At 39.0% G+C, this 27,370-nt stretch overlaps 1 protein-coding gene across 1 annotated transcript; it reads left to right on the forward strand.

Moving 5' to 3' along the window:
- Positions 1-15: 15 nt before the first annotated feature.
- LOC145591596 (beta-hexosaminidase 1-like) lies at positions 16-25,693 on the forward strand. The gene is made up of 15 exons (XM_081648103.1): positions 16-571; positions 652-735; positions 832-867; positions 2,344-2,455; positions 2,665-2,735; positions 2,873-3,003; positions 5,620-5,636; positions 6,159-6,207; positions 6,952-7,052; positions 7,518-7,577; positions 14,058-14,091; positions 17,121-17,219; positions 23,653-23,712; positions 23,812-24,062; positions 25,215-25,693. Exons 1-15 carry the CDS (start codon positions 227-229, stop codon positions 25,388-25,390), a joined length of 1,626 nt encoding a protein of 541 aa, XP_081504229.1. The 5' UTR covers positions 16-226; the 3' UTR covers positions 25,391-25,693.
- Positions 25,694-27,370: the final 1,677 nt, after the last annotated feature.

Genomic DNA, 27,370 nt, shown 5'->3' on the forward strand with positions numbered 1-27,370 from the left:
GAACTTCGAATATACAACTTTCCCGTAATGACTAATCATGTCGCGCGCATCCACTTGAGCTCTCCCAGTGAACTAAAAAGTCAAACAAACAAAAACCATTGAAGTATCTTACACTCTTCAAATTCACAACAATCCAGTTGTACAATTATACTCACACATACAGTCACACCAATCATTATCCAAAAAAACATCGGAGTACCAGACACAGAAAAAACCGCCATTAACGATGCTTCTTCCGTCAACCTCCGCCGCCATTTTCTCTCTCCTCCTTACAACCACCACACTACTTTCTCTTTCGTCATCTTCTCCACTTTCCGACGATGTTGACTCTCTCACCTACATTTGGCCATTGCCGGCAAATTTCACTTCCGGCGCCGATACTCTCATCGTCGATCCCGACCTTTCTCTGTCCTTCTCCGGCAATTCTCCGATCATCTCCGCCGCATTTCTTCGCTACAAACGCATCATCTTCTCACATGCAACGACTGTTCCTGCCGGATTTCGATCACTTCGGACGCCGGTTTTTGATATCAGTGTTGTTCAGATCGTTGTTCGTTCTTCTGATGAAGAGGTTTTGAATTTTTTTTTTAGGGTTTTGAGTTTTGATTGGTTGGAATTTTGGTTGATGTTGTTGAATTTTGATGTTGTTAGCTTCAATTTGGAGTGGATGAGAGCTATGTTTTGAGGATTTCTGGGAGAGATAATCACTCAATTGTTGGATTTGCTGAAATCGAGGTAAGTTTTCCTGTGATTTTTACTTCAACGATTGAGGATTTTCGGAGTGATTATTAAGGTAGAAGTAGAAGGGCTGATTGCATTTCTTGCTTGTAGGCCAATACTGTGTATGGTGGATTGCGGGCGTTGGAGGTATGGATTTTTAGTACTTTTGTGGCTATGAATTTGCTTTTAAGTGCTAATGATTAGGCCGTTTTCGCTCCTTCAGTCGTTCGTATGCCAAACTGTAATTGTTATGCCATGACTGTAAAATGTCATGGAATGTCAAACTTCTCTGTGTTTGTGAGCTTAAAAGGTTGCTTGGGAAGTGGAGTTTTTTAAAATGCCAAAGCAATGTTTAATTGGTGTAGTTGTTTCACAGTAAACATTGTAGTATGCTGCAACTATGGATCAATAAGCGCCTGTGAGAGTACGCATTTAGGATTGTAGGCAATGTCATTTTCGACTACTACGTAGTATATTTTTTGCTAGGGTGTGATTGTGCGGGCTGAAATTGATTATTGCATTATGTGAATATGTCTTTTTTGTTGAGCTATGTCATATGCTCAAAACTGCATTTCACATTGCTTGTGTACCATATTATAAAATATTCGTTGATGTTACTGTATGAGTGTATGGTCTGTATCTGTATGTGTGTCTTGGCTAGACCCGTCAATTTGGGTCAACGGTTTGGGTTAGATTTCGGGTCGTTTGGATCGGGTGTAGTCTCGGCTGCTCTCACAAAGGAGAGTTCGACAATTTACAAATTGAAAGTCTAAGTGAGGTTCCATCAAAGCCATTTGTCAACGGGAGTTACTCCTTCATAAGGTGGTAGTTTTATTGCATCTTCTCCAATTTGGAATAACTCACATGCATACTCACATTTTAAGGGCATGCTTGGATTGAGAGTGATGCATTACTAGGGTAATGAAAGTCAAAGTTAAGAAAATGAATGTGAATATAAGGAAAAGGAGAGATTAATGGTGTGATTGTAAGGGGATTATGTAGTGACGGTGTGGTGAGAGGTAAAGAAAAGGGAACTATTGCCCTCATTTTGGTGGTAATAGTTACATTAGGGTATGAGGGTAATGATTCCTTCATCTCTCTCTTTTTCTCATGTCACAACAACTTTATTTCATTTGTACGCTTTATCTCCCACAACGCCACCTCTAGTCATTTATGTTTTTCGTAGTTTGACTTTTATTACCCCTTAATTCATTTTCCCTAATCCAAGCATGACCTAAATGAAGACTTGAGCCACTCAACGAACACAGCTTCCTTTGGTTGACTTGGATTTGATGGCTCTTTTTATGTACTTAGTGTGTTGTCATTGGGTGTTTCACACAATATAAAACAATCTAATGATTAAATGGAAGCGGGATATATTTTTCCTTTTGTTGGTATCTTTTCTACTTAAAATGAGAAAGATGGAACTAGAAAAAGTTTAGGAAGTACTTTTCTCCCATAATTTGATGAAAGTACATCCAGAACACTTTCTTCTTATTTCCTTTACATTAATCAGATTTCATTATTCCCCTCTTTAGTATCATGTTGGTACTTTAAACATCCCTCCCACTCTCTCTCCTTCTATTTAAATTCATGAACCTTCCTTTTAATATTGTCATGCAGACTTTCAGCCAGTTGTGCACATTTCATTATGAATCAAAGACTGTAAAAGTAATGAAGGCTCCTTGGTATGTTCAAGATGAACCGAGGTTTGCATACCGAGGACTTCTTATAGGTAAGCCTAAGCCATATCTAAAGGAATCTGTAAGATTTCAATTGGGTATTTTTGGGCCTTAGATTCAGTTTGCTATCCCAATAATGTCTAATGTTCTTCGAGCTACCACTAATGTAAATTGGAAAAGGAAAGCAATTAAATAAGTAATTGGCTTGGTTGAATCTGTTATCTATCACTATCTCTTTCTTACAGTTGTTGCTTTCTTGCAGATACTTCTCGGCATTATTTACCAATAGATGTTATTAAGCAAATTATTGATTCCATGTCATATGCTAAACTTGTAAGCTTTGCTTCTTGTCAACTTTTCTTTTGTTGTTGGTTCTTTTTTATTTTTCTTTATTTTTTGGTGTATTTGACAAAAGCTGTCTTGTCTTGCTGCTTCATTTGGTTCCTAATGTTTAAAATTTTATTCAGTAGAATGTTCTTCATTGGCATATCGTGGATGAGGAGTCTTTTCCTCTTGAAACTCCTTCATATCCAAATTTGTGGAAGGGTTCATACTCAAGGTGGGAGCGGTACACAGTTGAGGATGCTTATGAAATTGTCAAGTAAGCTCTCACTTCTGCCTTCATTATAAATTGTTAAGTTCAAATAATGACAACCTTTCTTGTTTAGTTTGGAAAACACCGAGGAACTTTAGTCTCTTAATGTTAGTCATTTGCCCTGACAACATTTGTCAAATGTTTTTAAATATATCTTTTCCTACATGTTGTTGAAATTGCATTGGATTTTATGTAAAATCAAGACGTATGTAGTACTCCCTCCGTCCCATAATACTTGGGACATTGGAGTGGACATGTAGTTTAAGAAAACTACAAGTGGGTCTATTTAAAACATTTGTTTATCTTTTGTATTTTTATATTGCAAGAAAACAACAAGTGGGGTGGGAGTGGGGAGAGAAAATGTGGGAAAATATTATTTTATTAGTGGTCACATTCCATACTTAGTAACGTGTCAAGTATTCTAGGACGGATGAAAATGGAAACTGTGTCAAGTATTATGTGATGGAGGGAGTAATATGTAATGGTAAGCAATGCAAGAAACTATTTATTTTCCCATTCCAAAGTAAGACATCTTACAGAAAGGGAGGAGGGTGTTAAGGAAATGAGAGTTATAGAAATCCAATACTTTGGAGTTAAGTATAAAATACCTTTTCCCCTGTCCAATAAATGCCCTATTGCATTAACCTTACACCCATTGGTTACTTTGTCCAATAACCACCCCTTAGCGTAAATATGTGTTCTTCATAATTTTATTTTATTTATTTTATTTTTTTTAAAAATATATGTCATTTTGGCACTAGTGTGAATTGCTTAATTGTGGATTCTATCTCATCATGTTCAACACACATCTATCTCAAAATAAGCATTTGTACCATGTTAATCTCTCTTGACTATTTGTTCAAATAAAAAAAAAAAAAAAAACCTCCTCTTGACTATGATCTTTTAAAATCCCAGCATTCTTATTTCAAAAAAAAAAAAAAAAAAAAAAAAATCCCAGCATTCGGATGAGTATTGTAAAGCCACCATGCCCACCAAACAGAAATCCTAGAAGAATTCTTTGTCCTTTTTAGAGAAAGATTCACACTCTATTTCTAGGGGCTTGCTCTGGATTTGAGCTAGTCAAACTTGAATATGTGCAGAACATCTGGGTCGACATTGCCTTTTTTCCCTAAATATAGATCCCAAATATATGAAGTACTCACTGATTTCTAGCTTTACAACACCTTGATTGGTGTCTTCCATGCCAAATTGCACACCAAATGCTCTGTTTCATTTTTAACTGTGCCTCCTCAAAGCTTCTGTCTGTTACCATAGTTGTGTGCACCGTGCAAACGTACTCTTAGCACATGTTCAAGGCACATCCACCTAAACAAAATATGATCTGCAACAAGGCCAACAACATACATGAGTCTATGACACTTTTTTTTTTGTGTGTAATTTCTTCTTGTTTATAAGACCATAATTGTTACCAAGAGAAAAGAATTTTGTAGATCCTTTTGTATTCTGGTCTTAATCGGAAAATCATTGGACCCTTTTGAACCAATTCTAACATTTGTCCTCATTCCACCGCACATATGTTTAATAATGTTGATATTCCTGTATGTGATACACCCTTATTTGTCAATTCCCACCAAAGTACATCCTTTGGTACCTTCACTACCTTGGCATAAGCCATCTTTTTATCGATAAAAATCATGAGCAGTTTATTATTATTATTTTTTTCTTACGCACCATTGCTACATGAGTTGACTTAAGACTTAGGAGGTAAATAGTATTTTAGGCCTGTGCGCCAAGTCCAGACTGGAAATTGGAATCGATGATTTTATGGGACTGAAGTGGAACAAATTAAACCTACATTTTCAGGTGCGGTTCCAAGTTTAGACCGGATTGGATCGGTAAATGTGCATTTGACATATTCCTGGGATAAACCGGTCCTCTTTTTGGGATCTTGGTAAAGGAAATCCTTCTATAGCTACCAATATACCCTGTAAAACACGTCAATAATGTCATTCATAATTTAATCTGACTAGTATGTTTGGTACAGGATTTATGCATTTGATATATTTCCTGGGATAAACTAGTCCTCTTTTTGGGATCTTGGTAAACGAAATCCAGGAAAACCTACTATATCTTCCAATATACCCTATAAAATACATGTCAGTAATGTCATTCATAAGTTGATCTGAGTAGTATGTATTATATGGTATTGGTTTATCCTTAATTTATGCATTTGATATATTCCTGGGATAAACTGGTCCTCTTTTTGGGATCTTGTTAAACGAAATCCAGGAAAACCTACTATATCTTCCAATATACCCTATAAAATACATGTCAGTAATGTCGTTCATGATTTGATCTGAGTACTATGTATTATATGTTTATCCTTAATTTACAAACTAGATCTGATTACTTTTCCCTAGTAGGTTTGATCTACGGGGCATGCTGTATTGCTGATGTTTTGATTGTCCTTATTCATTTGCTGCTATTGTTCATTGTAATCACCTATCTATTTGGCATCATTATGATCTACCTGTCCGACATTCTTCTTCCCTCCTCACCCCCTCCCTGTTTGGTTATAGACTTTGTGAAAGCTTGATTCTACATTCACTAACTGAAATTTTCTCCTTCAACCTTTGCATCTATGTGATGGCTCACATGCAGCTTTGCAAAAACAAGAGGTATGCTATATCTTTTGCTATATATCTTGTGTTATCCTCGAAGTATCACTTTTCTTTTTCTTTTATGGGCTGCCTTAAAATTGTTTCATTTTGTTCTGAACAATATAATTAGATGCCAGATTTTAGTGTGTGTCTACTTCTTGCATGTGGATGATCTTCTTGGCCCTTGGCTTTTTTTGAAAAAAGCTCCTGTAGCTTGCCTTAGCCTAATTGACAGTGAGGTACCACCCTCGTTATCTTGAGCAATGCTGGGTGCTATGAGGAAAATGGAGCACCCTTCCCTTTATTCTTTATCCCTTCGTTTATTACTTTGATTATTCTCTCTCCCTCCTATTTCTGTTGCTACAACATTTTTAAAGAGTTGCGTACCTTGTCATACCTCGCACCTCTGAATCCTTTTGTTTCCTGTAGCGCCTAGCACCTCTTAAGCAAAGGGCATTTGCATGTGCTGTATGTCTGTATATATGCATATTTTTTAATTTTTTGTATGGCTTTGCCTTATGATACTTGCACTTGTGTCAGGCATCCATGTCATGCCAGAGATAGATGTTCCTGGTCATGCGGAATCATGGTATGTAATCTCCTGTGCGCCCCTTTAATTTCTGTTTATGAAAAAGCTTAAGAATCTGTAGAATCAGCTAGCTCAAAAGGGCGAATCCCTTTTCTGTTAAAGTTATCCAAGATATTAATTTACTCGCAAAAAATTTGTTTTTATTTATAATCTCTATTCTTATGGAAAATTAAATCTTAGCTCTGCCTGTGTTCATCCCATGCTTGGTTTTTAAAATTTTTTGATTGAAAAAATGGCCCCTGGATATTTTTTTCTCTCAATGTGACCATTAGAGAAAGATAGTATTCTGTAGTATATTGTTTATTTGCTCAAAACTGCTTCTATGCACGTCAATTTCTGAATTTCTTGAAGCTGCCCCTTTTGTTTAGTTATTAAAGCTGTAATAAACTGATATGATTATATCTTTTCAAAAAAAAAAAAAAAAGTTGATATGATTAGTATTTGTTCTTCCCTTCTTCCACACCATGTATTATATTGTGATTTGTGAGTAAATGTTTGCTCATGTTTTTCGTCTGACTGTCTGTGGCTCTGTGCTGATAGCTCAAAGTTTTTCATTAGGGACAAGTAATATTTTGCAGTATATTTGCATTTTCTCTAAACTACTTTTGATGCATGTCGATTTCTGATTATCTTGAAGCTGTTCCTTTCGTGAGTTTTGTTTGCTCATGTTTCGTGAATCTTATTATATTTACTTCTACAGGTTAGCTCCAATCTTAATCTCATAGGGATAATTTCTTTATGCAGGGGTGTTGGATATCCTGATCTTTGGCCTTCTTCTTCCTGTAAAGAGCCACTTGATGTCTCCAAAAACTTTACTTTTGATGTGGTTTCTGGTATTTTGACAGGTCAGATCTTCGTATCACAGAATAAACCTTTTTTTTGAAGAGTATCACAGAGTAAACCTTTATCAAAACTAAACTGATCAAATAGACCCTCAAACCTCATTAAAATTTCCCGGTAAAAAAAGAAAAAGAAAATTATTATAATTCCAATAAAAAAAACATTATTACATGTACAATTCACTTTTTTTTTTTTGAAGGAGTACAATTCCCTTCTTTAGTTCCACTGTAATTCTAAAATACTCGTAAGTGGTGAGCCAGCATTTATCCATACTTATAGTTATTATAGATTTAGTGATATAGTAAAAAAAAAAAAAAACGACCTTGTAGAAAGTTTAGAATTACATGTTATTGTTATCTATCTTCCATACTAAAGAAATTGTTGCTACATTAGCCTATAGCTGGTCCCTTTTTTGTTTTTTTTTTTTGTTTTTTGCGATATGTTGAACGACTACTATTTGCAATATGCAGATATGGGAAAAATCTTTCCGTTTGAGCTATTCCACTTGGGAGGCGATGAGGTTAATACAGGTATACTTTTAAAGCATCCTATAATACATTATGCCATAGATAAGAATCCTTGATTGATCAAGTAAAGGATTTTCAAGACAAAATGTACTTCTATTTCTTTTTTAATGTCTTTCAAAAAATAAATTGGAAGGAAAGGTGTCTATCTTCACAAAATTGATTCGGTTAATTTAATTTACTATCACTGTAGCACTAAATCTCTATGCTCGTTTTCGTATCATGCCTTTTCTTTCTCACCAGGTGATGCAAAAATTCACTCATTTTCACTATAATTTTTTAATTTCTTCATGGAAGATGGTGTTTAAATATCTTGTATTTTTGTTATAATTTGAAGCTAAGTTAAGTGGTAGATTGGGATAAAATTACCACTCTTAGTTTCACCAAAAAATTGAAAGGCCAAACGTGGGTAAGATTCTACGAAAATTTGCTGAAATCCATCTTTTGTTATTGAAATCTTGAAAACAACCGGCTTATTTAATTTTATATTCTTTTCGTCTAAAACCACCTTATTATAAAAAAAAATCTTTAACATCACCTTTCAGGATGTCTTAGATTCTGTTCAATTATCCATCAAAAGGGTCCTTTTGTTTTCTTCCATCCATTTTTTTGTCTTTCAATTTCGAAATTATTAAGAAATAATTAAGAAGAAATCCAATCATCATCAAATATTAATCAGATACAACTCGACTTTTAAAAGTTTCAAAGGTGAACGGACTGAGAAGTATTAAAGAAAGAAAAAGTTTTGCCTTAATATTATGTACCCAAGAAAGTAAAAGCCCTAGTACACAAAATTATTAAGTCTCACATGTTGTTAAAAGTTGTTTGTAGTTCAAAGGTCATGAATTCTATGCTCACAATTTTGAACTATATGTTCATAATTTTTGAGCTATTTTACTCTTGGAGATATAGGTAGGGTTTTTTTTTTTTTTTTTTTTTTTTTTTTTTGATTTTTCTGGTTCGTAGTTAATGTATACAAAGGGTGAATTTTAGATGGACGGAGATAACTTTTATATCTGTTACATAACTGCAAGTCTGAGATCTAATACTATTGATCTCTATTATTATGATCCATTAGCAATTATTATTAAAGTAGGACCACAAGAACCACAACAAAACCATGTGGATTTGGCTTTTACGCTAGGGATGTATGCTGCCATATCCTTAACTAGTGTAGATTAGTGGAAATATGATACAAGGAACCAAGAATCTTTATTTACTTAAATAGGATATGAATTTGGATAAGGGTTAAGAGCTACCAAGTGCTTTTTAGAATCAATTTCGCTTTACTGGATATGACTATACTGCTGCCAACCTTCTGATCCATACCTCAGCCTGGCTCAGTCACTATGGATGTAAATTTCTTAATACTAATTTACACTACCCATAAGAGTAAAAAGTCTGCTCTGTTTACAGTGCATTCCCCAACACTAATAGAAAGATAGTGTGTGACTTTTGTGGAGTACAGAAAAGCAGCCAAACTATATGGGGTTTGAGGTGGACTTTTAAAGAGTAGGAAAACAGAGTACATGCCAGCCCTCAGATTTGCGTTTGATGGTGATGAATCTGATGGGGTGGGTAGCCCTTGCTGCTAGTTGTATATGGGATTTGTAAATTGTCTTGTTGAAGCTGCTGGTATCATAGAAAGAACTCAAAGAAGTCGGCCTTGGGGTTCCTAGTGCTATAACATTAAAGGATTTTGTGGAAGCAGTATCTCGCAAGTGTTATGTCACACTTTACTACCATTGTGGCTAAATTCTGAAGTTGAAAAGCTTCAATTCATCATTATAGAATGTAGATCCAAGAGTTCTGGGACATTGTTTAGAGTGTACATGGAGATATGCATTTAAACTTGTCATTCTGAGAGAGACTTTATACCTAAAAGTGATTACATATGACTTTAAGTTAAAACTTTTAAGGTTTTCTTATATGTGAATATGTGATATGTTTGTATTCATATGAATATGACTTTAACAATGGACATAACTGCTGATGGGGTAATAAAATAGTATATAACACATGATATGGATAGCTTTCAACTGAACAAGGCAAGAAATGGAACAACCTTTAAGTAACATAACAACCTTGAGCTTTGTAGTTGGATAAATAGAGAGTTTTGAGAGAAATTAAGAGGAAAGGGAAGATGAGTGCAGAGAGGGACAGGTTCTTAGGTAAATAGCAAGTTTTTATCATTGAGGGATAGCTCAGTAAAATTGTTAAACCGAGTCCTGCAAAACAACGAAAGTCAACTACCTGGGGGGGTGTTCCCGAGAAAGCCCCTCTGACGGTCAAGTCAGTCAACTGTGTTTAGAGAAAGAATTTTTAGAGAAAGAGAGATTGGAGAAAATTAATTACCTTGCTAATCTGTGTAGATTAGTATTTATAGGAGAAGATTAACTAACTTGATTAGGGTGAGGCTTAGGGTTTCTGGCCGTTCTGGGCCGTTTTAGGCCTTGTTGGGCCACATTAGGGTTTCTTGAGATGCGTGCTGTGCATGATTATGGAATTTTTTGTTTAGGGTTTAAGTAAGGGCATTTTGGTAATTTCCGCATTTAATGAACGTGGGCCCACAGGGGTCAAAACATTAGCACCACGACAAAGTCGTAAAGTGCACTCTGCGGTTTGGGAGTTTGTCGGAAAGACATCGATTGAATGAAATCAACCGGCTCGGTGACATGGACTGTGCTCGAGTAGCATCCTCATAACAATAATTTAATAATAATATTTTTTTTTTAGTCGAGCCTGACCCTTGTGTTGGGCGAAGGTGCCTAGCAGGCTGCTGGGCCATGTTGCCAGGCTCCGATGTTGCTGCCCGGCAGGCTGCTGGGCGATGGCTGCTGGGCGATGTTGCAGCGCGCACCAGCACGCACCAGCCTTTGATCCTCGGCCTGGGCGATGGTCTGCTGCGTGCCAGCAAGCACCTAAGCCTGGTGGGCGATGACTTGTGGCGCACCAATGAGCATCTAGGCCTTGGCGATGATTCAATGTGCACCAGACATTTGAGCTAGGCCAACCCATGGTGGGCGATGATCTTGTTGTGCATTGCAGCCCCTTGTCTTCATGGGCGTTTGCACGTCTTTCCGGCATGAAAATAGGGATGTTTTTGGCATTCGTGTGTCTTGTGGGCGATGAAGTGTCTTGGGAACTTTCTATCATTATTAAGAATGCTTAAAAGTGACCCATCTTGTCATTTGCTGAAAGCAATGTTGCCCGTTACTTAGTAAATTTTGACAAAAACTTCGGGAGGTCATAACTTGGTCCTTGGGTGTCCGAATCAAACAAATTTTTTTTTCAACTTGTGTATTTTTCGAGGTCTTCGCAGCTACAAAGTCCGCAGGAGCTTTGGCCCAACGAAATTGCGAAAAAAGGCCTCTAGCATGGTGAAAATGCCATTTTTCTAATTACGGTCTCACTTTGAGGCATGGCTTGGAATGGTGTCGTGCTCGGATCACCCTATAATGAGCCCCTAGGATGGGCGATGATGTAATTGACGCTTTCTAAGAGCCCCTTGGGTGGGCGATGATAAGAGAGATTCTTTTGTATACGATTTCGTATAATTATATGTATTCTTTGTACTCTTCTGCATGAGTAACAAGTGTCTATGACATCCTCCTTCCGCATGAGTGACAAGTGTCTGTGACACCCTTCTTTTGCACGAGTGAAAAGTGTCTTTTAGCTCATTTTGAGGCAAATATTTCTCTTTATATAGCCAAATTCTCATACATTTCTCATCCACATTTACTCAAAAGATTTCTAGTGAGAGAAAGTAGTGAGAGAAAGTAGTGGAGGAAGGCGTTTGTAACGTAAGTCGGTAGAAGGAGGCTTGTACGCTCTTGTTCGGAGGTAGACAAGGCAGTATTCATGGTTCAACATTGGCAGGAGCTCCATTTAGTTAAAAGACGCTTTCTTTTAAGATACGCCCTTGTTCTTTTATACTTTCTTTCTTTAATGGCTTCATCGTCAAGTTCCTCTAGCATTAGACTGCCATGGTGGGTTGAGTAAGGTGAGCCTGTCATGGAAGCAGCAAAAGATTATTCTGCTACCTTCGGCATCCCTTATGCCGATGTGTCGTCGGATTTTCCTAGCGGGTCTCCATACTCATCATATGAGGAGGACTATGGCCCAAGTGAGGTGAATGTGGCCTTCTCAGAGGGAGACAGTTTATTTAATAGGCACCTTGTAAATGGTGTAGTTACAATAATGGAGGCTGTGGAAGACCAAGCAATGAAGATCGCAATCACCAGGGCGACATACAACGATATCAGCTGATTGGGGGAGGCCTGCAGGATTATGGGTTGAGGGCGGTGTTTAGACACCACCTAGACCAATATTCACGGTCAATGGCTGAGAAATATGGTGTAACTGTGGGGTACGCTCCTGTTGATGGGGACACCCCTGTGACTCCACCTCTGTGGTGCACTGCCGTGTATTTGGAATTATTGAAGCAGGGAATGCGCTTTCCCTCCACCTCTTTGTGAGGACTCTGTTACGGGAGTACAACATAGCCATTTGCAATTTAACGCCCAACTCTTGGCTAAAAGTGTACTCCTTTTTGGTGGTGTGTTCCATGATAGGTTGATCTCCGACTTTAAGGCTTTGGAGAAACTTGTTCACGTTGATCCCTTCCAAAGATAATTTTGGTACTGGTTGGTGGACATTTCGCATCCGCAATGGTTTCAAAGTGGTGTGAGATCAAAGGTCAAACGTCAAAAACTGGCGTGGTCAGTTTATGTTTGTTTACTGTCGTAGTTAGGACATCCCATTGGTTCCAAATTTAGGGGAGCCTAACTTGAGTTTGAATTACGACATTCCTCCAATGACGAAGAAGGAGGTTGTAGTTGCGCTTTGTCTAGAAACTAGGGTTTCATGATCATGATCAAAGGCGACCTTGTTCAGTTACCCATGACCTGGAGGCCTTTCTAGAGGATGAGAGGAAGCTTTGTACAGTAGGCCTTGGCTTCCGCTCGCAGGGTATGATGGGAGGGGGTCTTTCGCACGTATTATAATTATAGATGCCTTTGCGTTATTGACTCCTAAATCTCTTCCAACTTTTGTGCAGCTCTCGGATTCATGGATTCAGAGGCGTTGAAGAACCAGAAAGTCCTGGCGTGCAAGCTGCCGCCGCGGTGAGGAAGCAGCTAAAAAAGGGAAATAGGGAGATACCTCCCCCACCTTCGGTAAGTTTTCTTGGTTGACTTTGAATGCATTTGGTGGTTTGAATCTCACTAATCTGCAATTTTTGCAGAGGACTCAGGGAAGAGTTACTTCAGCCGCGGTCGAGGTAATAGGGAAAAGTTCCACTATGGCTCCTGAGAGCCTTCAATAATGCAAGAAGGCAATGATCAGATGGTCCCATCCCCTCAGCGTCCGTCAAGCCCCAAAAGGAAGAGGCGCGATGATGGCAGTAGTTCATCTAGTAGGGCCTCTTTTTAGGACCTCGATAATTCGAGTAAGGAGGCGCATGCCAAGTCAGCCTTAAGTCACCTTTATTCGAGCGTTGACACGGACCACTTTAAGGGCTTGGATCACCAAAGTGAATTTAAGATCATGCAGTAGTCGTGGGACGAGGTTAGTGACCCTTTTTCCTTATTATTTTTTTTTTTGGCGTTGTGACTAACATGCCTTCACTATAGTATTCGGTACGGGCCGCCGCGTTTGCCAAGCATGGGCTTAATGTGGAATGCCTAACCCAAGAGAGGGACCAAGCCATTCAAGAAGTCACCTCGTTGAAGCAGCAAGTTGGCGACCTAGAATCGCAGCTTAAAGAGATGACACACCTTAAGCATCTGGCTCTCTGGAGGGTGACCCGGATCAGAAGAGAGCGAAAGGAGGCTAGAGATAAGTTGAAGACGGCTCTGGCGGATTTGGAGTCGACAAAGGAAAAGTTGGCCAGTGTTGAGGGGTAGTTGAAGACAGCTAGCACTCAGCAAGAGATGGCGAAGGCTTGGCTCTTAACAACAGACGAGCAGGCCCACATTGCAGAGTGTGTTGAAGCCAATGAGTTGGGCAAGAAACGGGCGTTCGTCGTTTTCAGGCTGCCTTTGAACTTGTTCACCCAACTCTCCAGTTTGGGCCTCTCTATGACAAGTACCAAGAAAAGATGATGAAGAATTTCTCGGTTTGTGATGAAGAATAAGGTAGTCAAGTCCAAGAGCACCCACCGACTAGTGACCAATACCAAGTGGACAATGATCAATACCACGTGCTAAAAGCAAACTGTTCTGAGGAGGGTGCCTCCAACTCTTATTCACACCATGACTAGTTTCCTCGTTTTATTGCTTTTCCTTGTGTTCTTGTATTTCTTTATTTCCATGTAGACTTGCATTTGAAGTAATATCAATGAGAAAACAAACTGTGTTATGGCTAACTTATGTTTATTGTTATTCATGGTTGTAAATTGCTTATAGGAATGTTGTGCTTTGAAAACTTTTCCATTTGTGGTGTCTGCTTATTATCAAATAATTTGTGTGTTTTTATCTTTGGCAGAGTGTTGGAATTCTACAGCACACATAAAGCAATGGTATTTTTTCGTTATAGTACTTTTCTTTTCCTTTTTGTCACAATTTCCTGTTCTGTAGTGTAAAACTTTGAATTATACCATTACTTCAGGTTTTTTACTGGTGTCAATATCTAGAATTTTCTGTACATTTTCATGACTAACAATAAAAGATACAAAAATAATACCATAAAGGTACTACCCATATACAAAAAGGATGGCCAGGTTAGTTATACATCACAGAAGCATACGTCATTGTGGTGTGTAATGGATTGTGGTCCAGGTCTTATGAATGTTATACTGTGCTGTATTGGCCTATAATTGCCTGTAGCAGCCATTTAAGCTATCTATGTTGGCACATATTAGCTTTCTAAAACTTTGGATATTCAGGTTTTGCAAGTTAAATATTTGATAAGTACCTGCTGAGGTTCAAAACTATGCCAAGGTCAAAATCATGTTACACTTAATCACGACATAATTAAATAAAAAAATAAATCAAGTGCATAGGGAACCTAAAACTTGACTCGAGCTATACAACCTAGCCCGAAAAAAGGAACTTGAGCTCTTGACGCTTGTAACTTTTTAAGCTCTCACCATCACAATATTGCTGACTTCTTTCTTTCCAAGTGCATAAATTTCTGTCAGTTCATCCTCTACGCTTGATAGTCCAATTTAAGCTTTTGTGGCATTATGATTGGATAGTGGGACCTTAATAGAAGAGATAGTAAATTAAGAACAAAGTTTAATAACTTACGAAGTGTTGATCTTTATTGAAGACAAAATGTGAGAGAGGAGGCTTAGATGCTAGGACTTGTTCAGAGGGGGGAGTAGGATACATTCACATGCTTCAATTAGAAGAATTTAAGGAATTTTAAGTGAAAGAAGTAGACCCAAGAAGATTTGAAAAAGGGGGGTAAAAAAAGCGGCTCTCGCTCAACTTATTAAGGATATGACCCTTGGTTTGAAGTTTTTGTTGCTGATCCCAAGTTAGGTGGAGGGGATCTCCTGCTCTTACATGTAGGGCCCTTGAGCATGACCCTTTCTTCCAAGGGACCTTTTGTTAATTGATGTAAAAATACAATTTTGCGGAAAAATATCAAAAGATTTATGCACATGTTGATTATGAACTTAATGAATAATAACAATATAGTTCTTCCTCTCCAATCCGTTCAATCACAGTGTGAGGGTGTCCACACAACAAATATTGAATCTCCAATGAGTTTGTTCGCATAGATTAAGGTAGAAGTAAGATTTAATATCCCCACTCACACTCGTGACTAGATGTTTAGGATTAGGGCTTTTGCTTTGATAGGAAAATAGAAAACATATGTACTTCCTCCCTTTTTTTTTTTTTAATTTTTTATTATTATTATTATTATTATTATTATTATTATTATTATTATTATTATTATTATTACACCATATAAGATTGGGCGATAGGGGTTAAGCGCTTATTTTGGCATGGGCGAGGCGTTAATCGCGCATCGGAGGCGCACCTGAAGCAAATTTCTGCCAATTTTGTTTAACAGTTTATATATTGCGCCTCACTTCAAAGAGGCTCACTGAGGTGGGCGCACCTAGGTGCTGCATAACCCTTATCGCTTCAGCGTGCCTTTGAGCTTTTTTGTACATTGTTCTAGCCAAACGTTTCCAATCACTGAATATAATTGAATATTTGAATCAACTAATACTCTATGATTGAATTTTTAGACTACTTATCTAGAGAAATGCCTCTTGATTAAATGACACTATTCCAACACTTTTCTCTCCCATCATGTGTATATATAAGTTTTCATGACTTGCTTGCCGTTATATATTATTCTTCCGTAAAGTGTGTTTTCTCTTCTTGTTCAAGTGTTCTCACCCTCACCCTCACCCTCTATTATATTACAATATAGTGTTGTTGGTAGTTGTGGTGGTGTTAATGTATTGTTTTTCTCTATAACGGTCCTGTTGTTTGGAAACATGAGTTACATACTACTATACTACAGAGTGTTTGGAAAAAAGATACATGGACAAAGTTAGTATAGGAATAATTTTTTATTGGATTTTCTAATGTATATGTTGTGGATAAATAAAAATTGGAAAAGTACAACTAATATGAAGGGTTTTTTTTGGTAAAATCTTTGTGAATTCTTAATTTTGATGAGTTGGAACAATATAACAATTATTTTCAGAGGTAAGAAGCCATTGACTACTAAGAAATTCTCTTACTCTTTAGCCATTCTTTCCAGGAGTTGAAACATTCTCTACCCTTTAACAAGTTCTCTGGAATTAGGCTAAGTTAGATATAAGAGTGCAAGCAGATGTACCTTCTAGACTGTATTATTCTCAGGATATTGTGGGGTTGTCCAGAAGTTTGGAAACTGAATGAGAAACTCATCATTGTAACTGTACCCAGATTGACCACCCTTGTTATTTACATTGTACTCGTAAGTTTTGTGGTGAATTCTTGAGACTAATGATATTCATGTAAAGAGTCACAGACCTGTTAATGTTTTGTGAACTTGGAACCCAGTTTGCTTCTTGAAACAGTGTAGGATTGTCTTTCATTATTGTTGAAAATATCTGTACAAAGATTCTGATAGTAGTTGTTGAGAAACCCGGAACTATCTGATGGGTTGATATATTTGAATAATATAAAGGCAAGGCTATGGAAACACTTATACCAGAAGGGCTGTAGTACTTGTAAGCTTGAGGAATAAATTTCCAGGAAAATTAGATCTATGATGAACTTCTTACGTCTTGATCAACATTTCATTCTTGGCTAAAGCTGTCTGGATACCAATACTTTGTCTGTGGTCATTTGTCGAGGGAAATGAAGTTTTAAACTTTATTAAGTCAAGCAGTGCCTTCTTTTTAAACTTTATTAAGTCAAGCAGTGCCTTCTTTCTCTCCCCTTCCCCTCCCTTTATCCCACTCTCTTTCTTTCTCCCTCTTCCTATATTTATTTGTGGAATATATACTTTTCTACCATGGCATTAGACTATTTTTCCCATGGTGATCATAATTTTTACAACTTTTATTTATTTATTTATTTTTTTTAAATGCAGGTTAATAGACCATAACATGACTCATAATGACGCCTACCAATATTTTGTGCTAAGAGCTCAGGAAATAGCTATTTCAAACAATCGGACACCTGTCAACTGGTAAGCCTCTTTGTATGTCTAGTATGTGTATATCTAGTATTTGTATATCTAGTTATTGTGATGGACTCCGATCAGCCTATGCGAGAGTCTACACTAGGAGGGTCAAACACGGGCATTAACACGCAGCAGCAAAGGGGGGCAATTCCAATTAACTAGAAGACAAGTTTAATTAAGAAGAAGAGAGGGAAGGAAAGCAAGCAACTTTTAGTATGTTCTAATATGGTTTTTCCATTTTTGTTAATGTAATCACATGTAAACCTTAAGGTCATCCTTGACCATTAGTATAAGTAATTTAGTATGTGTAATGAGGGTATTCAGAAAATTGTGGGGAAACACTTGGAGAGTAGCAACCTAAAGTTGCTTGGAGATTGGCAGCCTAAAGTTGCTACTTGTATCCGTCCATTATCCTGTTAATGAAGAAGCAGTCCTTCTCTATGCTTGAGTGTGTTAAATTGTGCTTGCATTACATTGAATTAGTTAGTCTATAACAAACTTGGTATCAGAGCGGTGCTCTTGGCCGACCGGTGCCGAAAACCACCACCCCGACACTAATTTAAAAAAAAAAAATGGAGGCTAACACGTCACAGAGGCTGGACACCATGGAAGAGACACTTACCGATTTGAAAACTCAGACGACTATAGCAGAGAAACTACAAACGCCAGACGACAACCTTACCCGGGCTGTAACAGCGGCTGTGAGCCATGGAGGAAGAACGGCGGAAGATAGAGGAAGAGCGAAAGAAAACAAAGGAGGCAGTCGCAGCCAATGTCAACAAATTGGAGGATCGCATCGATCACTTCCGAGTCACCGTGGATACACAAGCCGCAATTGACCGAGGAAAAATCACCAAGCTACAAGAAGAGTTAGAAAAGGCGAAGCAAACTCGTCCTCAACCCATTCCACAACCCATCAACCAACCGATTCCGTTGACGGGGGAAAATAGTCCACGGCCTGAGATGGACAGAATCCGCACACTAATCGGGGACTGGCTGCACGATGAACAAGAATGGCCACCACCTGACCAAGGTGGATAGCGCGGCGGCGGCGGAGGAGGTGGCTGCAGCAGCCTGTGGAAGCACAGGAAATTAGAAATGCCGATCTTTGAAGGAACTGACCCCGACAACTGGACCACGAGAGCTGAGATGTTTTTTGAATTTTACCATTTGTCGGAGAGAGAGAAAATGGAGGCCACGGTGGTCGCAATGGATGGCGCAACCCTTAAGTGGTTCCAGTGGGAGCAGAAACGGCGGCCATTTTATGGGTGGCCGGATATCAAGCAAAGAATCTTGAACGAGTTCCGACCGTCGCACTCAGGGAGCTTGCACGAGCAATGACTGGCGGTGTCTCACGAAGGGGGCTCGGTGGCGGAATTTCGCCGGTGTTACATCGAATTGGCGGCCCCACTAGAAGACATCCCCGAGAGTCTCATGCTTGATCAATTTATCAACGGCTTAAGAAGGGATATTAAAACCGAGTCGAGGTTGCTCAACCCAACAAGCTTGGAGAAGGCCATGGAAATGGCAGGAAGAATTGAGGAAAAGTGTAGAGTGCAGCAGAGTAAGAAGGTTGGGGTGGCTGGAAAGGGGGCTTGAGTTTTGGGCCTTCCAATTCAAGCCCAACTCAAAACACCCAACCCTTCAACGAGGGTGGGTTAGTTAAGACATATGGGTTACCTAGTGGAGGTGGGCCATCCAAACCTTGGCCTAAGGCCCCACAATCACAAGGCTCCATCAATACGGGCCGATCCACTTCGTATCACACCCCTCAAAAGACAGGAAGTGGAACAAGACGTCTCACCGAGAGTGAGTTGCAAGAGAAGAGAGCCTAAGGGCTTTGTTTTCGGTGCGATGAACGGTGGGGGATTGGTCATCGGTGTAAACAGAAGGAATTAAGTGTCTTGTTGGCGGGGGCCGATGATGAGGTGGAGGAGATAGACGTGGGAAATAATGGGGGACTCGAAATTGATGAACCCGAACCACCCGTAGAGGTGTCTCTTTGTTCGGTTGTGGGAATATCAAACCCAAAAACCATGAGATTGAAGGGGGAGATAAAAGGGAGAACCGTAGTGGTAATGATAGACCCGGGAGCCACGCACAATTTTATCTCGACGGCGGTAGTAAAAGCGATTAAGCTTCCCTTAACGGAGGGAGGCGAGTTTGGGGTGTCACTAGGGAATGGAAAAATGGTGCGGGGAAAAGGAGTGTGTCAAGGTGTGAAGGTGAAGTTAGGTGGAGGGATAACAGTCGTGGAGGATTTCTTACCACTTGGGCTAGGGAACACCGATCTTATCCTTGGAGTCCAATGGTTGGAGAAGTTGGGAACCGTATCCACCAATTGGAAGACACACGAAATGAAGTTTACGGTGGCCGGAGTGCCGATCACGTTGACCGGTGATGCGTCCTTGGATATGGCAAAAATATCCCTCAAGGCAATGCTTAGAACCATCAGTAAGCAAAGAGGAGGAGTTTGGGTTGAGATTAATCAAATGGGGCAACAAGAGGTTGGGCCAGAAATGCAATCTGGGCCCAATAAAGAGGATGAGCCACTAGAATTTTTGAAGGGGATATTGGAGGAGTTTGCCACTGTCTTTCATCTACCTCACGGACTGCCACCATCTCGAGGACGCGAGCACACCATCACTTTGAGGGAAGGCAGCGACCCGGTGAGCGTAAGGCCATGCCGCTACCCGCAAATACAAAAAGACGAGATTGAGAAATTAATTAGGGAGATGTTGGAGGCCGGAATTATTAAGCCTTCGATGAGCCCCTTCTTAAGTCTGGTGTTGCTAGTTAAAAAGAAAGATGGTTCATGGCGGTTTTGTGTGGACTATAGGGCTCTCAATAAAGAAACGGTGCCGGATAAATACCCCATTTCGGTGATCGATGAATTATTGGATGAGCTACATGGGTCGGCAATTTTCTCAAAATTGGACTCAAAGTCCAGTTACCACCAAATCCGCGTGAAGGCCGAAGACACTCATAAGACGGCTTTTCGTACTCACGAGGGCCACTATGAGTTTTTGGTGATGCCATTCGTGTTGACCAACGCCCCAGCAACATTTCAATCACTTATGAACGACATTTTTAGGCCATTTCTAAGGAAGTTTGTACTAGTGTTCTTTGGCGACATACTAGTGTATAGCAAGTATGAAGAAGGTCATTGTGATCATGTACGACAAGTCCTCAAGAAATTGGCAGACCATGAAATATATGCCAACTATAAAAAGTGTGAGTTTGGCAAATATGAAGTAGCTATGGACAATGAGAAGGTGAAAGCCATCCTTGACTAGCCAGCCAGGAAATTTGAGGGAGTTAAGAGGCTTCTTAGGCTTAACGGGCTACTACAGAAAATTTGTAGCCCATTATGCCCAAGTTGTTGGGCCATTAACTTCTCAGCTTAAAAAAGATGCGTTCGGGTGGACGAATGAAGCGGCACTTGCGTTCGAGAAATTGAAGGTGGCCATGACTACCGCTCCGGTTTTGGCAATGCCCGACTTCCACAAAATGTTTGTTGTTGAGACCGACGCCTCTAGGTATGGCCTTGGAGCCGTACTAATGCAAGAGAATCGACCCGTTGCATATTATAGCAAGCTCCTCGGGGTCCGAGCCTAAGCTAAGTCAATATATGAGAAAGAACTAATGGCCATATGCTTGGCTATTGTCAAGTGGTGGCATTATCTTTTGGGGAGGCGGTTCATAGTTCGAACCGACCAACAAAGCTTACGTTACATAACTCAACAACGTGAGGTGGGTAATGAATATCAAAAGTGGATGTGCAAGCTTGTGGGTTTCGACTTTGAGGTTCAATATCGGCCGAGAGCTTCGAACCGCGTGGCGGATGCGCTCTCAAGGATGGGTTGTGAGTTAAAATCATGTGTTCCACCCAAGGAATTAAGTGGGACGAATTGGACAGGAGCTGTCAAGAGATGCTTGGTTGGCTGAATTAAGAAGGGCCTTGAGTCCACAAATTCCAGGCCCAATGGATTCTTCTTGGAGGATGGACGGGTATTATAGAAAGGCAGGATTGTGCTGCCTAAGTCTGCCAGTGTTATTCCCAAATTACTTCATGAATACCACGATTCTCCGACCGGTGGGCAGACGGTGAAGTGAAGACGTACCTCCGCGCGGCGGCCGGGTAGTATTGGCCGGGGATGAGGAAAGCGACTGGGGAATATGTGGGTCAATGTGATGTTTGCCAACGCAACAAGGGGTCACAAAAGCAACCGGCCGGCCTCCTGCAACCGCTTCCAGTGCTGGCGGCGATCTGGGAGGAGATCCCGATGGATTTCATCGAGGGCTTACCGCTTTTTCAAGGTACGGACACCATAATGGTGGTGGTGGATAGGTTTTCGAAATATGGGCATTTCATCGGACTTAAACACCCCTTCACCGCCAAGAAAGTGGCCGATCAATTCATAACGGGGATTGTGAGACTGCACGGATTTCCGTCTTCGATCGTCTCCGATCAAGATCGAATTTTCATCTGTAATTTCTGGAAGGAATTGTTCCGAATTCAGGGCACGCAATTGAAGAGAAGTATGGCTTATCATCCCCAAACCGACGGTCAATCGGAGATTGTGAACAAAGGTTTGGAGATTTATTTGCGGTGTTTTGCCTCTACTCAGCCGCGGCGGTGGGCTCAGTGGTTGTCGTGTGCCGAATATGCCTACAATACCTCCACGCATTCAGCCACCAAAACCACCCTTTTTAAGGTGGTCTATGGTCGCGATCCACCTAGGCTATGGCGGGTTAGCCGGGGTCAAACTCCGGTAGGGTCCTTGGAAGAGCATGTGCTGGAGCGTGATTGTATGCTTGACGAGTTGAGGTTGAATTTGCTCAAAGTCCAACAAGTTATGAATGGAAATGCTGATAAAAGCCGACGAGATGAACAATTCACGATAGGAGAGGAGGTATATCTAAAGTTGCAACCGTATCGACAAAAGTCCTTGGCTCGACGGCCATTTGAGAAGCTGGCAGCCCGCTTCTATGGGCCTTTTAAGATCGTCCAACGCATTGGTGAGGTAGCCTACAAGCTCGACTTACCGGCCGAATGTAAGCTGCATCCGACCTTCCATGTGTCCCAATTAAAGAAGGCAGTGGGAGACCGCCACACTAGCCCGACCATCCCAACTCAGATAACAGAGGAATTCGAGTTCGTGGCGGAACCAGAGGCGGTTTTGGATGTTCGCAAGAAACGAGAAGGGAATGTGGTGCTTTTGGAAGTCCTAATTAAGTGGTTTTCGAAGCAACATGGGAGGAATTCTATGCCATGAATGATCGTTTCCCGTCCTTCCACCTTGAGGACAAGGTGAAACTCGTGGCGGGGAGTAATGTGATGGACTCCGGTCAGCCTATGCGAGTCTACACTAGGAGGGTCAAACACGGGCATCAACAGGCAGCAGCAAAGGGGGGCAATTCCAATTAAGAAGAAGAGAAGTTTAATTAAGAAGAGAGGGAAGGAAAGCAAGCAACTTTTAGTATGTTCTAATATGGTTTTTCCATTTTCGTTAATGTAATCACATGTAAACCTTAAGGTCATCCTTGACCATTAGTATAAGTAATTTAGTATGTGTAATGAGGAGGGTATTCAGAAAATTGTGGGGAAACACTTGGAGAGTAGCAACCTAAAGTTGCTTGGGGATTGGCAGCCTAAAGTTGCTACTTGTATCCGTCCATTATCCTGTTAATGAAGAAGCAGTCCTTCTCTAGCTTGAGTGTGTTAAATTGTGCTTGCATTACATTGAATTAGTTAGTCTATAACAGTTATCTACACATAAATGTTTGTCCATGGGTGTCAAACAAAACATCAGCATTCCTATTCACAAGTATATGACACAACCTATGTGGTTACCTCTGATGCCGAGAGGCATATTTAGAAAGATAAGAATGAGGCAGCTTCCCTTTAACAAGTTTAAAAATAATAAAATAAAATAAAATAAAACAAATGTTCTTTAATATGCTTTGTTTGTTGGTTTGGCTGACGAAGTAAAGCTTTTCTTAGTGTGATCATATTCCCTACGTGTGTTGTTTACTATGTCAAACCTTTTGTGTTAGATTCATCCTTTCAAAATGCTTGTCTTTTTATTGAAGAACAAGATCATTGTTTTTTTTTTTTCTTTGTAATTATAAAGTAATGGTCTAAGACCAAACTTCTGTTTTCAACCCCACAGCATGACAAAAGGTGCTGTGAAAAAAGGAAATAAGGTTGCATATGTGTGAAGTGTCATGACATAAGTTAACATCAGTTATTAAGCATGGAAGTTCGTCTTTGTAGTGAAAAACAATATTACACAAGTTGCCGACAAATTCTGTTTCATTTGTGTGCTTCCACAACTTGTTTTTTAGAGTCTTGTGATGAGATTGCATGTGTCACTCTTTGCTTTCATATTGAATGAGAAACACTTGATTTGGATCGATAATATTTTCTTTTCAGGGAAGAAACGTTCAGATCATTCCCCTCGAAGCTGAATCCAAGAACAGTTGTGCATAACTGGTAAGTTGCATCTCAGTTAAATCTTGAGTTTTATGTCTTGTTACTTTATAAGATTCTTTGATTGACTATAATTATGTAACAAGTGCAAATTGGTGGTAGGCTGGTTTCTGGAATCTGTCCCAAGGCTGTGGCTAAAGGGTTTAGATGTATATTTAGCAATCAAGGTGTTTGGTACCTTGATCATTTAGACGTCCCTTGGCAACCTGTTTATGAGGCAGATCCCTTGGAGGGAATTACTAATGTTACTCAGCAAAAGATGATTCTTGGAGGAGAAGTATGCATGTGGGGTGAGACAGCTGATACTTCAGATATTCAGCAAACAATATGGCCACGAGCTGCTGCTGCTGCAGGTACATTTAGTGATCACATCTTTTGAAGAAAAAAAAATTGCTGTGTGTTGATCATACTGACCAGTTTGGAATTCCCCTCTCTTACTCCTTGTGAATTATTTGGCAACAAAGTACTCGGCATTGACCTTTGACGTGATTTGAGTTGATGGCATTTATGCCAATAATAAATTAATAATTGTGATGTGGTGCTGGACAGCCCCCCTACTATCATTAGAGCGTGAGCTAGCTAGTTTTAAACTTGAGGCGCTCTTTGTGATCTGAAGGTCATAGATTAAACTATGGCAAGTCTCCTAGAATTGCCAAAGGTGAAGATGATGGTGATGGTGAACTTGTCTTTCTAAGGACTTAACCCTAAAACCAGACCAAAAGAAAGTAGTTTTGTTAAGTTCCTTTACTACCGTGTAGCTTATAGCGCCTTAAATTAACATGGATTAATATTTTAAATCAAACCAAACCCTGTTACTTGGGTTGGTTGGATCTCAGCCTTCTCAGGTCATCCCACCTGCTAGTCTACTTTTTCACATGTACTGTAACTTTGATATTAACTGTTTTTAATCTGTCTTACTCAAGCTTCAAGATGTCCTACGTCACCATTCAATCTTGCCACACCTGTAGCTAGATATAAATTCTCATCTGTGTTGCTAGCATTGAGGCATCCTACTTCGCAGAAACCCATCTCCAAATATATTGGATCACTTTACATAATTTATGGCTTTATCATGGGATTTTGAAGTTTGAGGGACCACCAATAGATTTTGTACTTGCAGTTGAAAGTAGTTCACTTACAAGCCTGGGTCAATAAATTGTATCATGGCTACTCAAGGATCATTCAAATTATACCCGGTCCTAGTCTCATTTGTTTGTTTCAGTGGTTTTTGTGCAGTAAGTAAATTAACTGTTTTAACTTTGATTTGTTTCTTCTGTTCTTCCAAAAGGTAACGACGTATAGGTTTCTAACTTAGTCTTGTCTCTGTTCATTGCCTTAGCTGTCATAATCTGTGTATAAAGCAATCTGCTTGCTAGATTGCTCATCCATTGTCTCAATATCATAAATTCTGCCCCGCTTGACAGGGTAGTGGCTGCAGTTTGAATTATACGTGTATATGCTTCTGCCTAATTTTCTCCTGATTGTCAACCAACCTTTTTATTTAGAACGCTTATGGAGTATGAGAGAAGCTACAACAGTAGAAAACATTAACAAAACAGCACTACCCCGATTGCATTACTTCAGATGCCTCCTGAACATGCGTGGTGTTCAAGCTGCTCCTCTTACTAACTTCTATGCTCGACGTCCACCTACAGGTCCAGGCTCATGTTATGAGCAATGATGTACTTATGCTTTTATTATTTATCAGATGTGATCTGAACTCATAGAAAGTTCATACATATTCAATTGGTTACAATATGAAATGTATTTTACAGGGAATAAAAAGGTTTGCAATCTGTATGATTTTACACTCTTGACGTTATGCAAGCTGTTTGAAGTCATTTTGTTTGCTTTGTCATGTTTGGCGAATAACAATTGGCCATGGCTATGTAAATCATCTCTAATCTGATTGTATGATGCAATTGTTCATGTAGACTGCCTGGTACTGTGAATCTTGCATCTTAAGCAAAATATTTTATACATGTAAGGGCATTGATCTTTGAACGATCTTTGTTTAGTTTCCTTCGTTACTTTGGAACAGAAAATCGGAAGTGTAGAATTAAGGATGAAGAGAATCTAAGTAAAAGTTGATACCCTGAATTAGGGCCTGTTCTGATACGATTATTTTCAGTTCAGTTCAACTCTTAATTTCCTTCTCCTATAAATATTCAGTTTAGCTCTAATCAGTTCAACTCTAATAAGTTCAGTTTAGTTCAGCTCAGCTCAGCTCAGTTCAGTCAATGAAAACAGGCCCTTAGAAAAAATTGTGAAGAATAATATGACCTTTTATCAATCTTCCAAAAATAAAACACCTTTTGATTATTCCAAACAAAATAAGTACAATAATTTTTTCCTCACAAAATTATAAGGTTTTTTTTAAGACAATATAAATATTGATATTTTAATAAGTATTTATTGGTTTAATTAAGATAATTAGCTCAATCAAAAATAAGTCGAATAAATCAAAACTTGAAAGATGAAATTTATTTTACTACGTAACTAATTCCAAAAAGCACCAAAATATTGATAAAAGTCTTGTAGATACATGGGTTGTATAAATTTTACATTGGAAGTTCAATCATGACCCAACCTATATAATAAGTGGGTCTTGTCGGATCAACCTACATAAATGGGATGAAAACTTTGACCTTAGACCGACCGATAATCTCTTGTGAAGCTTGAGATGTATTTTTGGGTAGTGTCAATTTAACTTCTCTATAGAGCTATCAATTCCATTAGGTTTTTTTTAATAATGACCTAAAATAAATTCCTAAGTATATACCTATTAATCTGATTGTTTCACTCATTTGATGTATATAATTGAATAGCTAGCTACTAATAACTACACATATACAATTGGTTGTTTACTTTGATCTATTACTTATTTTAAACTTTTCAACAAATTGGACCATATTTATTTTTAACCCATAATATAAGATCTTGGTGTTTAAATATTGTTTGAAACTATTGATATAAATTATTTTAATTAATGTGTAATGCACCCATCATGTGCATAGAAAAACTAAATGAATATATGATACTCCCTTCGTCCCCTATTGATAGTCCCTTATGGGTATTGAAAAAGTACATTGAAAAAGTAAATTGACATTAGATATGCAAAAAAGTAAAGAGAAAGTAATAAAATTACATGGGAAAACAAAATTTATATGGGAAAGTTAAATTTACACAAATATTGTTACAAATTGGAGGGAATTTTAGTAAAAATTAATATTAATGGTTGTTGGAAAAATCAAATGGGGTGAACATTTTGGGACTAAAATTTGCCCATAAAGGACTGTCATTTGGGGACGGAGGGAGTATGTGGTTGTATTGTACAACCAATTTAATGATAATTATTGCCCACATTCATTGTCTTTATTACTCCCTCCATTTCTTAAAAATGTCTCACTTTGACATTTTGCAATAATTATATAATCTACTTTCACCAATGTTAGTGATTAATCATACTCATGTGAAAACTTGTTGGAATCATCTCAATGTATAAGGGCCTGTTCTGATTTACTGAGCTGAATTGAACCGAACTAAACTGAACGGAATATTTTATGAGAGGAGGATATTAGGAACTGAGCTGAGCCGAGCTGAATTGAACTGAACTGAACTTAAGCTGAAGAGAACAGGCCCTAAGTTCGAATATAAACTT

The sequence above is a fragment of the Chenopodium album genome, chromosome 18 (genome assembly GCF_948465745.1).
Source record: "Chenopodium album chromosome 18, dcCheAlbu1.1, whole genome shotgun sequence".
Taxonomy (NCBI): Eukaryota; Viridiplantae; Streptophyta; class Magnoliopsida; order Caryophyllales; family Amaranthaceae; genus Chenopodium; species Chenopodium album.